Raw genomic sequence first — 16,417 nt, forward strand, 5'->3', positions numbered from 1 at the left:
AGGGTTGTTCATTGTTCTTTATCCTTGTTTCTTGTGAACTAACTTTGCTCCCTGATTCTATAAAGTAAAGTTGTGTTCTGTGTTCTTTAATTCTTCAAATTCTGATTGTTGATTGTTTGTTACCAATCACTGTGGCAGTGATTGAGAGAAAGGGAGAGAGGGCTCTCATACTTAGGTTGAGATACTAAGTAGAAATACACTTGGGTAGATTAGGAAGTGAACTATGAACTGTGGTGTTCATGAGTGTCTGTAATTCCTGAATCTTGAGATAGTGGATTTCCTTTCTTTGGGTGCAAACCCTCCAGACGTAGGTGAAGTTTCACCGAACTGGGTTACCAATCTTCTGTGTTCTACTTTATTATTTTTCTGGTTTTGTTACTGTTAGTCAGTTGTCGAACCGGTTGTCCCAGCATCGCGTTCGACATCTGTCCTGTGCGAGAACCGTATTTACAATTGGCATCAGAGCAGACACCCTATTCTGTTGGGTAAGCTCCAGGGAATATATACTGTTCTCAAGGACAACATTATGGATGGAAGAAGATCAATCTATATGCCACCAATTTTGGATGGTACCAATTATGACTACTGGAAGGCTCGAATGGTGGTTTTTCTCAAATCTATGGACAATATAACATGGAAGGCAATAGTCAAGGGGTGGAAACATCCTGTGATAGCATCCACAACTGAATTGAAGCCTGAAGATAAGTGGACAAAGAAAGAAGATGACGAAGCTCTTGGAAACTCCAAAGCCTTGAATGCTATTTTTAATGGAGTTGACAAAAATATGTTCAGGTTAATCAACACATGTACTGTGGCTAAAGAAGCATGGGAGATTCTCAAGACTGCCCATGAAGGAACATCAAGAGTTCGTATGTCAAAGCTTCAGCTTCTTACAACTCAGTTTGAGACTATGAAGATGAATGAGGATGAATCCATATATGAGTTTCACATGCGTATAAGGGATCTAGCCAACTCTTCTTTTGCCCTAGGGGAATCCATGTCTGAAGAAAAGTTAGCAAGAAAGATTCTCAGGTCTCTCCCCAAGAGGTTTGATATGAAGGTAACTGCCATTGAAGAAGCCCAAGACATCAGTAACATCAAGGTTGATGAACTCATTGGTTCCTTACAAACCTTTGAGATGTCTCTTAATGGTAGATCTGAGAAGAAGGCGAAGAGTATAACTTTTGTGTCCAACACTGAAGAAGATGAAGATCAGAGGGAGAAGGATACTGATGCAAACATTGCAGAAGTTGTATCATTACTTAACAAAGCGTTGAAGAGTTTGGGCAGAATGTCAAATACAAATGTCCTGGACAATGTGTCGGACAATGTGAAGAATACTGAATTTCAACTCAAAGGCAAACATGAGAATGATACAACCAAGGCTATTCATGTAAAGGCTCTCATTGGGAAGTGCTATTCTGATGCTGAGTCAAGTGATGGTGATGAGGAAGAACTAGTTGAAACCTACAAATTGTTGCTGGCTAAGTGGGAGGAATCATGTACGTATTGTGAGAAAATGAGAAAAGAAGTCAAGGATTTGATTGCTGAGAAGAAGCAACTTCAGAGTAATAACTCCAGTTTGCAAGAAGAAGTAAAGACCATCAGCAAGTTGCGTGAGGAGAATGAGAAACTTCAGATCACTAATGCAAAACTGCAGGAGGAGGTAACATTACTGAACTCAAAGCTTGAAGGTATGAAAAAGTCTATTCATATGATGAATAAAAGTACTAATGTGTTAGAGGAGATTCTGGAAGTTGGGAAAACAGTTGGAGATATGGAGGGGATATGCTTCAGCTACAAGAGTGCAAATAAGTCTGCTTCATCTGAAAAGCAAACTAAGCAACCAATGTCAGACCCAATGTCACATCATTCTGTACGACATGTGTACCCTCAGTTCAGAAAATCCAAGAAATCTACTTGGAGATGTCATCACTGTGGCAAACTTGGTCATATAAAGCCTTACTGTTACAAGCTATATGGATATCCTCAGTCTCATGATCAACCAAGGACTAATCCACAAGTAGCTTCATCAAGGAAAGAATGGAAACCTAAAGAAGGAGTTAGAGTCAAGTTCTTCGGCGAGAAAGAGATGTCTCCACAGCCATCTAGGGTGAATAGATCATATTCAAAGGATGTTGCTCTTCTTAAATCTCCGAGTTCTGGTGTAGATGTTATGAAGGAATGGAGGAAGAAATTTGTTGCTGCAAGTTCTCTTGAAGTCTCAAATGCACCAGCAACTGTTCATGCAAGCATAGGTGAATCTGTAAGTGTAGATCCTAATGCTATTGTGCCTAATGTGATTCATGAGATATCAGTTGAATCTGTTTCTGTTCCCAATGTCGAACCTCATGTTGAGACATTAGTTGAGACTACTTCAGATGTGAATATGGAACCTTCTGCTGGAAATCCAAACCCCATTGTTGACACATCTGAACTTGATCTCCAAATCCATCAATCTGCCTTGGGTTCTAAACCATCTACCGTTTGTAAGAAGTCAGTTATTGAAAGTGTTCATGAATTGTTGTCATTCTGGTCTTAGAAGTGATGGTTTGTTTATGCTGTGCTACCTTTGCCAATTTTTTGTTAAAAAGGGGGAGTAGTTTGGTGAAGAATCTGTGTTGTTTCTGTTGCAGTTAGTATGTTCTGCTGCTATGTTCTATATTCCAACTATGCAAGTTGTTGGTATGGATGCATCATTTGAGGGGGAGTTCTGCTGCTAAGCGGGAGCTTTGGTTCTCTATGTTTACCCTCTCTGATCTGTGAGTTGTTTTAGACAAAATTTGACAAAGGGGGAGATTGTTGTTACATTTTGTCATGCATTTTGTCAAAAACAACTGATTGTCGAAGCAGATGCCGTGGCATCTGATTTCGTGAAGCTAGGACATCAGTCCTTTGCTTAAGTTTGATTTTGTGGGCCCTTGAAGATTTTATGAAGATATGTTTTTATAGTTACTTGAGGATCAAGTAGCTGTTCCAGAAGGGTTTTGATTTGTGGGTTGTTATTTGTTGAAACTTGAAACAATCTTTATTAAAAGATTGGTTTCTATCTTTACGTTTGAATTTTGCAACAATATCTTGGAGATTCAGTTTAGATCTGTTGTTGCAATCTGTTACTTCAGCCCAAGCAAACCCTAGTGCCTACCTGCTGCTGCTGCTGAAGTCTATAAAAAGGATGAAGACCTAAAGCTTGAAGACCACTGAAGCTAATAGAGAGAGATCAAGTATTTTAGGGTTGTTCATTGTTCTTTATCCTTGTTTCTTGTGAACAAACTTTGCTCCCTGATTCTATAAAGCAAAGTTGTGTTCTGTGTTCTTTAATTCTTCAAATTCTGATTGTTGATTGTTTGTTACCAATCACTGTTGGCAGTGATTGAGAGAAAGGGAGAGAGGGCTCTCATACTTAGGTTGAGATACTAAGTAGAAATACACTTGGGTAGATTAGGAAGTGAACTATGAACTGTGGTGTTCATGAGTGTCTGTAATTCCTGAATCTTGAGATAGTGGATTTCCTTTCTTTGGGTGCAAACCCTCCAGACGTAGGTGAAGTTTCACCGAACTGGGTTACCAATCTTCTGTGTTCTACTTTATTATTTTTCTGGTTTTGTTACTGTTAGTCAGTTGTCGAACCGGTTGTCCCAGCATCGCGTTCGACATCTGTCCTGTGCGAGAACCGTATTTACACAAACTCTAGGCATGAGACTTGTGTATTAAGGGTGAGTTTTGATCAAATTTGATGAGCTTAAAGTTTCAAAGTTTCTGCAAAATTTTACAGAGCACTGCATGATTTTGGCTTAGCATTACAACATGATTTTAGCTTAGCATTACAACTCATGCTAAGCAAGAGAGAGAGAGAAAAAGAGAAGTTTCTATTGGATGATTTCGCTTAGCATTATAACTCAGGCTAAGCGACACAAAAGAAAAAAAAAAGGGGGGGGGGGGCTTATAATCTGTAACATTCTGCCTTAGCATAGGTTCTAATGCTAAGCACAAGCTTTTTTAAAAGTCATGTTCAGAAACATAAAACACGACTTGCACATTATCTCTCTCACTCATTCTTGCTCATCTCTCACTTTCCCATTATTCGTCCCTCTCACTCGTCCCTCGTCCTACATCTCTGTCGTTCTACTCTTCTTCTCTCGCCCACAATCACTCTTCTCGCTCATTCCAGGTAAGTTTCCTTCCCTCTGTTTTTAATTTCATGATTTAGGGTTTTAATTTGGGGAAATTTCAAAATTCCAGGTTGAGGGATCATTGGTCCCTCAAATTTGTACTTTGAGTTCATCAATTTTGGGTGAATTTGGGCTCTTGAGTTCTGTCTATTTTAGACACTTAGATTCATAACTGAATTGAAGTGACAATGTCATGTATGGTGGTGTGGATTCTGCAGTTAAGTTGAAATTGAATTGAAGTGTTCTGATTGGGAAGTAATTAATATGACTATTGTTGATATGGCTCTTAAGTTTTACTCAAACCAAATATCAAACATATAGAGTACAAACCTTAAATACGTAATACAAACCTTCAATACTTTATAGAACAAAACCAAACTTAGAAGGCAATTTGAAATTTCTTTGGCTAAATGATTGGAAATGCTTAAATTGTATTATACATAATCAAATTAGCACGTGATGGTAGTTGTTGAAAGAAATGTATAAAGTTTAGGCTTAATACATCAGAAGGCCCCTGAATTTGTAAAGAGAATCAGTTCCAGGGTCTGTAAAATTTTCGCATCAAATTGGGTCCCTAAGAAATTTTTTTTAATTCAATTAAGGTTAAATGCTGTCAGATCTCAATTTTATCCTAGTCATCAATTACACGTGGCTTTTATAATTATTTTTTAATTAAAAAATTAAAAAGAAAATTTTAAATCCAAGTCAATTATTTAATCAGAATAATATAATAATCCCTTAACTAAACAATCTAATAATCTAACTAATAAACTAAACTAATAATCTAACCTAATCTAACTATCCCTCTCACATTTTTCCATTTACCTCTTCATCTTCATCCTCTTTATCTTCTTCCACTTCCCCTTCTTCCATCAAACCCAGCAGTCTACAACCACCACCACCTCATCTCTCTTCCTCCTCCTCCTCCTCTAACCCACCACCACCCACTATACCATCAACCATAACGGCACAACAAAGTCCCCATTTTTTAACCAAAACACCTCCCCTCTCACAATCTTACAAAGCACCAACAGTGCTTCAAAACAAAGGAACAACAAAACGAAGAAAGAAAGAAACAGAGATATGTCCAGGAGATATAAAAACAAGACTAGCAGCCAACCACTGGACAGAACCCGCAAGCCCAAGACTAGGAACCCAACCAAAAGAAAATTGAACAGAGAACACAGGGGAAGGTAGCAGAAACTTTTCTACACTGAACTTTAAACCCACTGCTCAAGAACCAGACACAAAACAACCTTCTAAAACACGGTTGAGAACTTAAATTTCCCACTCACCACCCTGGCCATCCATGGTTGTTTTTGCACCTTGGAAATCGCGGCCTGAGCTCTTCTTCCCCTGTGAGTCCAAATCGCGGCCTGAGCACACCGAAACGACATTGGGTCGTTGTCGTTGTCGTTCTGGTTCTTCCTTCCCCTTCTTCTTCGAATTCCTCCTCTTCCTTATACTGGTCCCTGAGAAATGGAAGAGGAAGCGCATCCCAGATCCACGCACCACCACCACCCAAGATCCACGCACCCCATATCCCAGATCCGCCAATCGCACCACCACCGCGCACCCTAGATCCACCCTCTTTCATCTCCTCCGACCGCGCCTCTTCCTTCACTCCCTCCTTCTCCACCCCAACACCAGCACTTTTCTACATATAGGGTTTTGGGTCCTTAGGGAGTTGATGAATCAGATTAGGAAGAAAATGATTATTTCTGAGTTTGTTCATGATGTTTTATTAATTAGGGATTAGGGATTAATATTAATATAGACTAGGTTAGGTATTAGATTAGGTTAGGTATTAGATTAGGTTTTTATTTAGATTAGGGATTTTATTAAGTTTTTATTTTTTTTATTTATGCTTTAATGTATGAGTTGGAAATAAAAAATAAAGTTTCACAATTTTTCTAGCAGCCAACCACTGGACAGAACCCGCAAGCCCAAGACTAGGAACCCAACCAAAAGAAAATTGAATAGAGAACACAGGGGAAGGTAGCAGAAACTTTTCTACACTGAACTTTAAACCCACTGCTCAAGAACCAGACACAAAACAACCTTCTAAAACACGGTTGAGAACTTAAATTTCCCACTCACCACCCTGGCCATCCATGGTTGTTTTTGCACCTTGGAAATCGCGGCCTGAGCTCTTCTTCCCCTGTGAGTCCAAATCGCGGCCTGAGCACACCGAAACGACATTGGGTCGTTGTCGTTGTCGTTCTGGTTCTTCCTTCCCCTTCTTCTTCGAATTCCTCCTCTTCCTTATACTGGTCCCTGAGAAATGGAAGAGGAAGCGCATCCCAGATCCACGCACCACCACCACCCAAGATCCACGCACCCCATATCCCAGATCCGCCAATCGCACCACCACCGCGCACCCTAGATCCACCCTCTTTCATCTCCTCCGACCGCGCCTCTTCCTTCACTCCCTCCTCCTCCACCCCAACACCAGCACTTTTCTACATATAGGGTTTTGGGTCCTTAGGGAGTTGATGAATCAGATTAGGAAGAAAATGATTATTTCTGGGTTTGTTCATGATGTTTTATTAATTAGGGATTATGGATTAATATTAATATAGACTAGGTTAGGTATTAGATTAGGTTAGGTATTAGATTAGGTTTTTATTTAGATTAGGGATTTTATTAAGTTTTTATTTTTTTTATTTATGCTTTAATGTATGAGTTGGAAATAAAAAATAAAGTTTCACAATTTTTCTATTTAAAAAAAATTAAAAAGCCATGTGGAATTGCTTAGTAGGACAAAATTGAGGTTTGACAGCATTTGACCTTAATTGAATTAAAAAAACTTTCTTAGGGACCCAATTTGATGCGAAAATTTTACAGGCCCTGAAACTGATTCCCTTTACAATTTTAGGGGCCTTCTGATATATTAAGCCTAAAGTTTATGTGCTTTGAATTGTATTATATATGGCTTGTTTATATGCTTGTTTGGGAAGATGCGTTAAATTTTGACAAGCTTTGAATTTTTGGGAATAGTAAGCCATGATAATTCTTGACCTGTTGATTCATTGGTACCCATGGAGTTCACAATGCTAAATTTTTCGAAAAGGGTAACAAATCTGAATTGTTGAGAAGTGAATAAATGTGAAAAAAAAAGTTGGGGACCATAAAGCGTTGAAATAATGATTCTTGAACTCATGATGAAGTCAAAAGTAACTCTTGGATATGTTCTTTGATTATGAATTCTAATTTTTGAAAATTACTCTTCTTATGTTTTTCAGGATGACAAGACTTAAGACACGTAACCACTTAAAGAGGAAGAAAAATGACCAGTCACCTCAACAAGACACTTCTTCACTAGGGTATGATCCTGGTGATTTTGTTTCCAAAGAGGCACATCAGAGATGAGCTGAGAAGAAGAAAGTGGGACAAACTAGCAAAATTTCCTCAAATGTTTAATCAAGAGGTGGTCAAGCTCTTTTATGCAAATGCAATTCCAAGACCCGGTGACAAAAGAAAGAAGAGAAAAGAGTCTTACGTGAAGGGAAGACATATTTTTTATGACAGGGACACAATTAATGATCTATTGGATAATCCTCTTGGTTTAGGCGAGAATGAAGTTTGTACCTACAGGAGAGTGAAAAGAGGCTTGTGCATTCTTTTGACGATGATAAAGTGGCTGAGTTGTTGTGTGAACTTGGTGCAACTTATGAAACTTCAAAGAGAAATACGAAGAGATTCAGGAAATCTAACATGAAGCCACTAGCACAAACTTGGGCGACATTTCTGCTAAACAATGTATGCCCAATTTCTCATACCACTTTCATCACTATGGATACTGCCTAAATCATTTATTCAATTATGAGTAAATGGAAAGTGAATTTGGCTCGCTTGATATCTAAGGCAATACATAAGCAATTGAGAGACCAATCACTGTGCAATACATCAATAGAAACTGCAGAATTGGAGGAAGAAAAATAATCCAACCAAAACCACAATAGGAGCAAGAACCACCACCGATTCAAACACAGTCATGTCCAGATAGTCCCACCATTCAACAGCAGATTCAATTGATCCTTGCACAACAGGATGCTTTCCGGATAGAGCAAGCAACACAACGAACCTATTTGGAGCCTGTTTCTCGTCAGCAAAGAGCCACATACATGGCTACTACTTCTATGTATAACCATATCAGGCGTTGTTTTCAGCATCACGGGCCTGAGCTTTTTGTGTGGCCTACCGATGATCAGTTCTTGAGCTATGCTCAAATGGCATGGGTACAGGCCAAATTCCAGGGAGGAGGAGAGAGCTGTTCATGGAGATGGAGATGGAGATGGAGCTACTACTTATGCAGAAGCTGACTTGCTACTGATGACCACATGATTGATGGAGCTAATGGAGCTGAGGATTGATGGCTACAACCACTCACCCAAGTTCACTTTTATTTTCTGTCATTTAATTTACTAGCCTTAGTACTTTTATTACTTTATAATACTTGTTAGGATGAATTTAGTACTTTGTGTTATTTTGACATGCGGTTAGATTCAGAGCTTTGTTTCAGAGCTTTGTTTGACTCATCTTCTAAACTTCTCTTGAAATTGGTTGGTTTTAAAGTAAGCATGAACCATGAAATGCCAAACTAAGCATGATGTGTGCTTTTAAATTTTAGATCATTGTGTTTTGCACTCACTTGATGCCATGTTATGATATGATTGCATAATTTACATGAGATCATTTGAAAATTGCTTGACAACAGGGACCCCTAAGCTGGGTGAGGCAGTGTAGCCAAACACTGGTCAGATGAGAGAAAGAGAGAATCGTCGTTGTTTTTCATAATTGAGCTTGCTTGAGACTCTGATTGATTTTAATTGTATGGGAATGAAGGAAACGGATCAAGGCATTTTGTTCTTTAGTGTAAATATCTACTTAGCCAAATAAGCCCACCTTTGATTATGAATTCCAATTGCACCCCTTTTGAGCTTGAAATTGAAATCATGTTTTTGTGTTTGACCCAAGCCTAAAAAACAATGTTTCTCCCTTTTTTTTATAGGCACATACTTTTAAGTCAAGAGAGCATTGATGAGAGGATTGTATGCAAACATGCTAAGTTTGGGGGAGTGGAGGTTATTGATGCTTTTAGATATAAAGTTTTGCAATTTCTGAATTTTGTGTAAATATTTTATTGAGAAAGGTGAAAAAAAAAGGAAAAAAAAATAGAGGAAGAAGCTTGTGAAGTTGAAAATAAATGTAAAGGTTGGGGTGTAAATGATGTGAAAATGGTCACACAGCAAAAGAATTGGTTAAGGTGAGAGTGAAGAGTTCATGGGTGTTATACATATCATTGTTTGATCTCTTGATTTGAAAGTACTTTGAATATCCAGAAAAACCAATTGCCTTTTGAAACCATACCCCATTACAACCCTAGAAAAACATTTGTGATTTAGGATTAAACATGCAATTTGATGATTACTGAGTCAGGTAGCAAGATTGATTATGTAGTTCAATGATTGATTAAACACTTTGCCCTTTTATCTCATGGATAATAATTTTGATGAGGATTTGAGTGAATCCCTGATTGGAAAGTTAATGTGTACTTAGAATCTCATATTGAGTGCGTTCTTGTATTATGACTTTGGTAAAATGTTTTAGGCTCACATGATCTTAATTGAAAATGTTGTTTTGAAAATGAGAATCATGCAATGTGTAAAGGGTTTGAAAGTGGTAGTTCATGAGTCATGCTTGTTCAAGAACCTTTGTGAATATGTTTTTTGATAACCAATACCTTTTATTTGAGGACAAACCAAGTTTCAAGTTTGGGGGAGTTGATAAGTGTCAATTTTACCTAATTTCAATTATTAATTTTGGCACTTACCTTTTGTGAATTATGTGGATTTTTAATCAAATTTACTATCCTTGTTTAGAATTTGTAAATATATATATTTAGTTATAATATGTTCAACTCTAACTAGAATATGTTTAATGTTAAGTTTGTTTGATGATGTAGGGAAGAAGAAAAAACTAAGAGGAAAGAATTATAGGGAAAAAAAAGAAGGTTTTGGCTTAGCATTGCAGCTTATGCTAAGCCAAAACAAGGCAGATAATTTGAATTGAAAAAGAGAAGGTTTTGGCTTAGCATTGCATCTGATGCTAAGCCAAAACAGGCAGTGAATTTTGAACGAAATTGAAGGCAACTGGCTTAGCACAAGTGTTGTTGCTAAGCCATAAGAAGAAAACCAATCAACTGCAATGCTAAGCCAGAATGGGGCGGCCAAAATCTCTTTAAATAAGATGGATCAGATCTTTTGCTGCTACATCAGAATTTTGGAGGGAGAAACTTGGTTTTAGAGAGAGATTTCAATAGAGAAGAGAAAAGAAAGGAACTACGAGATTGGGTAAGCATTCCATCGAGCTGGAGCTATGCCAGCGATGGCACAGATCGTCACTTACATCTTAGTTCTCTTGTAAGCTTTTTGTAGGATCCATGAAAATGGATACCTAAGCTCTTTTTGTTGGGATTGGTTGTAGCCTTTTGGCCTTTATGCACTCACTTAAATCTATGTAGATATGAATCTCTGTTTCTATGAATAGTTTCAATGATTTTACTTTGTTCTTAATGCTTGTTTTGCCTTGATCGCCTAAGACATAAAAATCGATTTGATTTTTTTTTATAGGCAATAAGAATTATATTGAATAGAAGTACAAGGGATACTTCAAGCCAATACAAATAGAAAGAAGAATAAGGAGGGAGAAACTTGGTTTTAGTGAGAACTAGCTAATTGAATATGATCTAGGTAAATATCATCTAATGAATCTAAGATTTGGAGATATGATTGGATCATTAGTCAAACTAACATTTATGCTTAATGCTTAATGCTTCTTGCTTTGTTAATCAATCAAGAGATTGAGAGTTAATTTAGTAAGACGATAATCTTCGCACAGGAAAACCGTGTAGTAAGATAAGATATGGTGTGATAAAACCAATCATAGGACAAGATTTATGTATGAAGTATTAGAGTGCGTAAAGTCAATCGGTGAATTCCAATTTCAACAATTGTCTCCTCTTGATTTCAAACCTCCTTTATATCGTATTGTTAACTTACATGTTCTTTTGGTAACCGAAACAATCAATCATTTTGAAACTCTCATTGCTTACGTGATTTAGCTAAAGAACGACTTTGTGTTTCCAATTATCTGTGGATACGATATAACCCTTTGTTATACTACAATTGAATCTTGAAAGGGATTCAAGAGTACGTGTGGTAAAAACCTTTCAACAGTCTAGGCTTTTTAAAATGCTTGATTAACTAAAAAATCCAAGCCCAGACAATCAAAAAAACCTATTTGGCTTGATAAGCCGACTTGTTTATGTAATATTATTTTTATCAATGCATATACATGTTTTATTATTTGATAAGGAAATGCAATGATATATTAAAAAACATATTAGTCCGCTGGTCTACTTGCCCATGACCTATTAGTCTACCGGCCTATTGGTCTTCATTATTTGAAATTGTTTGTTAAATAGGCTTTAAAGTAGGCTTGTAGGCCAGACCAGACCTTATAACAGGTCAAGACATGTCTTAAAATTCGGCTTGTTGAAAGGTTGCATGTCAGGCTTGGGTCGCAAAAAAAAAAAAATGCATGCTAGGCTTGGTTTGACTTATTTACACCCGTACTCCCAAGCATGCAATTTACATTATCTTCTACAAATTTTATTCTATTGTTTTTTTTACTTAAAATTTTATACTTTATATATTTGAATTAAATAATTTTTAGGGCATATCTAGGAATTGAATTTATTAACCAAACACTTTTTTAAAAGATGCCCTAGAATAACATTCCCATCATGATATTTATAAGAATAAAATTTTTGAGTATCATTTTCTAATTTTCTAAAACTTATAACAAACGCACTTAGAGATTATAAAGATATTCAAATCAATCAATTAAATTAAGTAAGAAAATTATTCTCTCATTATCTTTATCTTTGAAATTAAAAAATATCTTTATACATATATTTTTTTCGGATTAGTTGAGACATTAGAGTACATTATTCCGTTTTAAATCACCTTTATGATTATGTTGTAGTTTTCTTTTTGAAATCATCTTTTTTTTTTAAAATATGATAATTAGACTACTGGATAAGTTGCCAATAATATGCTGGAGAGGTCGGTAGATGTTAACTCCTAAATAAAAGCGTAAAGATCTCAAAGATAGTTACCCATTATTTGGTTACAATAAAAGGTGAATCAATTTTTTTTATTCTTATATGAAAACAAAGGTAAATCATTTTTTTCTTTTAATATGAAATTAAGATATAAATATATAAAGATTTCTCCTTTAATATGTATATTTGTTTAGATTTTATCCTTTAAAAAAATATCTTTTTCAAAAAAAGAAGATTGAAGAAAGACCCGTGGTTTGGCACTATATATAAATGAATTGAATACGCTGAAGAAAAACTGAGTCGAGGGTAAGGTCGTATCGTGTTGCGTGCTATTGCTTTCTTTGTCGTTTCTGTATTCAGGACCGAACCCTAGCTCTACATCGCAACCATGTCTTCCAAGCAAGGTACCGTGATTCTTCCAAATCTCCTGATTTCTAAGATCCATTGATTCCCCTTAAACTTGTTGTTTTTTGTTTCCCCAATTTTATGTTCAGATCTGTTAATTAGGATTAGGGATGTTGATTTTGCGAACTTATCTAATTGATTTTTGTCTCGTCGTTTTGGACTTGTTTAGGTGGAAAAGCTAAGCCTTTGAAGAAACCCAAGTCCGATAAGAAGGATTACGATGAGGTATGTCGTTCAAACTTCAAATCCCTTTTCGAATTATGCTTTTTTTCTTCTTTAGATTATTATATTTAATTTAATTTGTTACATAAAAGAAGAAAGAATATAATTTTCAAGGTTGATTGATGCGTTTTGGTTTGAGAATTACTAGTAAGTTTAGGGAAGAGGGAATAAAGGGAACTGGGGTCTTGGATTGGTTGGGTTATTGGGTGTCTTAGATTATAACAGGTTTAGTACAAATCCATTCTTTTTTTTTAATAAATTGGTGAATCATAAATTTATTTGGATTAGTCTAAAATAATAGCCATATTGTCATAGAATTCAATGTTTATGGCAACAGTAGTCTTCTCTTTATCCTCTGTATCCATTTGTTTTATTGTTTGTTTGTTTGTTGCATCATTCAGAAGTTAACAGAGTTCAGCAACTGGTTTGCTCTATGAGTTACATCTTTTTGTTGAATTAGGAAGTAAATGGAGACCTAACTTATGTTTCTTCTTGCATTTTCTTTCAGTTTGACATCACATCATTCAACTGTTTTGTTTATATGCCCGCTTATAATAATTAACACCCAATTAAATAGGTCTATATTGGAAACGGTAAGGGGTGGAGTATGGAAAAGTTTGTGAAATGCTGTGTGTGATTTTGAGTGGCAAGTGGTTGATTTTGGGGGGTTGGGGAATTGGCTTACTGAAAAACGGGTTGTTAACAGAGGGGAGTGGTAAACACGAACCTGGACCAGTCTTATTTGTTCTGCTATATCACTTTTATGTTTTATACTTTTTGTTTAGTTTTATGTATTGTTTGCTGTGGAGTTATATTGCAACACGATTGATTGGTGTGTGAGCGTATGTGTATTTATAGGGTTTTAACTTTTAACTCATTTGTGTCGGTATTTTGTAGGTTGACATGGCTAACATTCAGAAGAAAAAAGAAGAGGAGAAGGTGAGATATAATTTAGCATATAGTACATTGAGTTGATCTGTTAGACTAAAGATCCTATTTACATCTAACCCTATCTCATGTGCTGAACAGGCTCTAAAAGAGTTGAAAGCCAAGGCATCACAGAAGGGAAGCTTTGGAGGTTCTGGCCTCAAGAAAAGTGGAAAGAAATAAGGGCTCTATATCATGACTGTATACATCTATTATTGAGCTCTGTAATTACTATGAGTACTTTGTCTACTTAATTGCTGGTTCTAGTAGTTAACCTGAGTCATGTCATGAGATTAGTGCAATAAGTTACATGTTTGTAGCTTTATTGTGTGTTGACTTTGGGGTTCTGATAATAACATCTCTTTAGTGTTGGCTTGTTGCTTTTGCATATACTTGTTCAACTAATGCTTGCCTTGCAAATTTCAATTATCTAATTTGATTATGCTTCCACCTCGTGGCAACAACTTAACATTGTCCGTGATTGAGACAAGATCCCCTGTCAACTCCATTTATTTTGATTTAGCTATTGCTTTGTGTTTTTAATGTGTGCCATTGCTTCAGTCTTTTGCCTTGCTGATGAACCTCTTAGCATGTTTAGATACACGGTTGAAAACCAAGTCAAAATCAGAGAGTATAGAAGCAACCCTCTTAGCCTTTTGGGTTGTCCACTGTGATTCTGACTTGTGTGTTTGTGTATCCAAATATGTACCATGTAATCAATGCTAACAGCAGAACTTGAGTTGAGTTGGTGACCAACAAAGGGGATATGCGTCATGTGAGATTAACACATGAGGGGATCCAAATCTGATGCGGTATTTAGTGCTTAACGGTCCTTCTATTTATAATATGTGTATTGATACACAAATGATCTTACCTGCTATATTATATTCGTCTTTTCACCAGGTTATTCCGATATTGCAATTTTGAAATAAGTATACTATGTCATCCCTAACCTATTCACTAGTTATGCTGCCCATAATTGTTGTCAAAATCACAACCATCCTATTACTAGTAAGTACATAGCCTCACTTCCACTGAGGCACTATCTTTTAATTCCTTGACACTCCTATATATAGGCTACCTTAATGCTGACTCTCTCCATCACGATCACAGTCTAGTAGAAATTTCAACCTCCTAATACCCAATTCACCACATTATGTTTTGAAATTGGTATCCCTTTGTTTGCCTTTTCCTTGATACATTTGTGGCCATGATAAAATTCCATAGCCAGACCACTCGTCAAGGATGACCAAGCAAACGTTGACAGTGAAGGTTAGATAGACCATGTCTTCTCACCTCTCCAACCAAACATACACAATTTAGAAATCTACTTATAGTCTTATCAGAGATTCTGATTTCTCAAAATCTCTCCGTGTATAATGTGTTTACCCCTCTCTTGTTCCCAATCTCATAACGTGCATCTCACTCGTTCCTCCAAATTTCAATCTTCATTATTTTGATTTTGGTCTTGCCTCACCTATCTCTTTAATTTCCACTTCGGCATTCTCCTGATCAACCACGTCTCGGAACTTTGCTTCTCTCTCATTCTTTCTGTTGAGTATATTCGTCTTAAATTTAATTATACTCTTCCCATTCTCGTTGGCTGCAATTACATGTAAACTACAGTTGCAAGAAAAAAAAAGTGTACAGTACTAAGTGACCATTCAATTTCCCATTTGCATCAACACACATCCTAACGCAACAAAGAAGAAGTAAGATTTTAACATATTGACTTCAACATTGATTGAAGCAAGCGACACTTGAATCCAGACCAACCAGTATAATAGTTTTTGCCAAATATACAATATAACCGTGGCAGATTCAGCTCGAGACTGGCAGAGTGTCTAGCACTGAGATGACCACTTCAGTTGGCACAAGAATGGGAAATTGAGCAGTTGGAGGTGGAGACAAAAGCCTTGCAACTGGTATAGGCTTTGAAAGAAGACAACAGATATCCAGATATTTTGCACATAATTCTGGATTATAAAGCTATTATACAAAGTCCTTAATTTCTCTTTTACAAGTATGAAAAACAAAGTTGAAAGTCATTCACTGGCAGTTGGAGGTGGACACAGATGCCTTGCAACTGGTACAGGCCTTGGAAGAAAGACAACAGATATCCAGATATTTTGCCCATAATTCTGGAGTGTAAAGCTATTGTATAAAGCTTCTCTAAATTTAATTTCACTTTTACAAGTAGGAAAAACAGTTTGAAAGTTATTCACTGGCAGCTAAGTCCACCTTCATGGAAATGGTGTGGTGGGGGAACAATGCTGTGTCTGATAGTGCAGACCCCCTTTTGTAATTGTTGATTCTGGTTAGTGAAATTGTTCCATATTTGATCTCAAAAAAAAAAAGCAAAGACCTATTTAGAGTTCTTGCTAAATATACAATGAACTTAAAGATAATGGTTGCACCATCGCAGTACCCCTTCAAGTGCATACAGTTTTAATCAAAATCAAATTAATTTAACCACTTATTACCATATAATTAACTACAAACTAACTTGCCATTTAACCAACTAATTAACCCACCAAGAAAACAATATAATTTACCGTTA

General features: G+C 36.5%; 1 protein-coding gene across 1 annotated transcript; it reads left to right on the forward strand.

Moving 5' to 3' along the window:
• The first annotated feature begins 2,176 nt into the window (after positions 1 to 2,176).
• On the forward strand, positions 2,177 to 2,542 carry LOC130749105 (uncharacterized). Its single transcript, XM_057602393.1, has one exon. It carries the CDS (start codon positions 2,177 to 2,179, stop codon positions 2,540 to 2,542), a length of 366 nt encoding a protein of 121 aa, XP_057458376.1.
• Positions 2,543 to 16,417: the final 13,875 nt, after the last annotated feature.

This window comes from Lotus japonicus, chromosome 3 (assembly GCF_012489685.1).
Source record: "Lotus japonicus ecotype B-129 chromosome 3, LjGifu_v1.2".
Classification (NCBI taxonomy): domain Eukaryota; kingdom Viridiplantae; phylum Streptophyta; class Magnoliopsida; order Fabales; family Fabaceae; genus Lotus; species Lotus japonicus.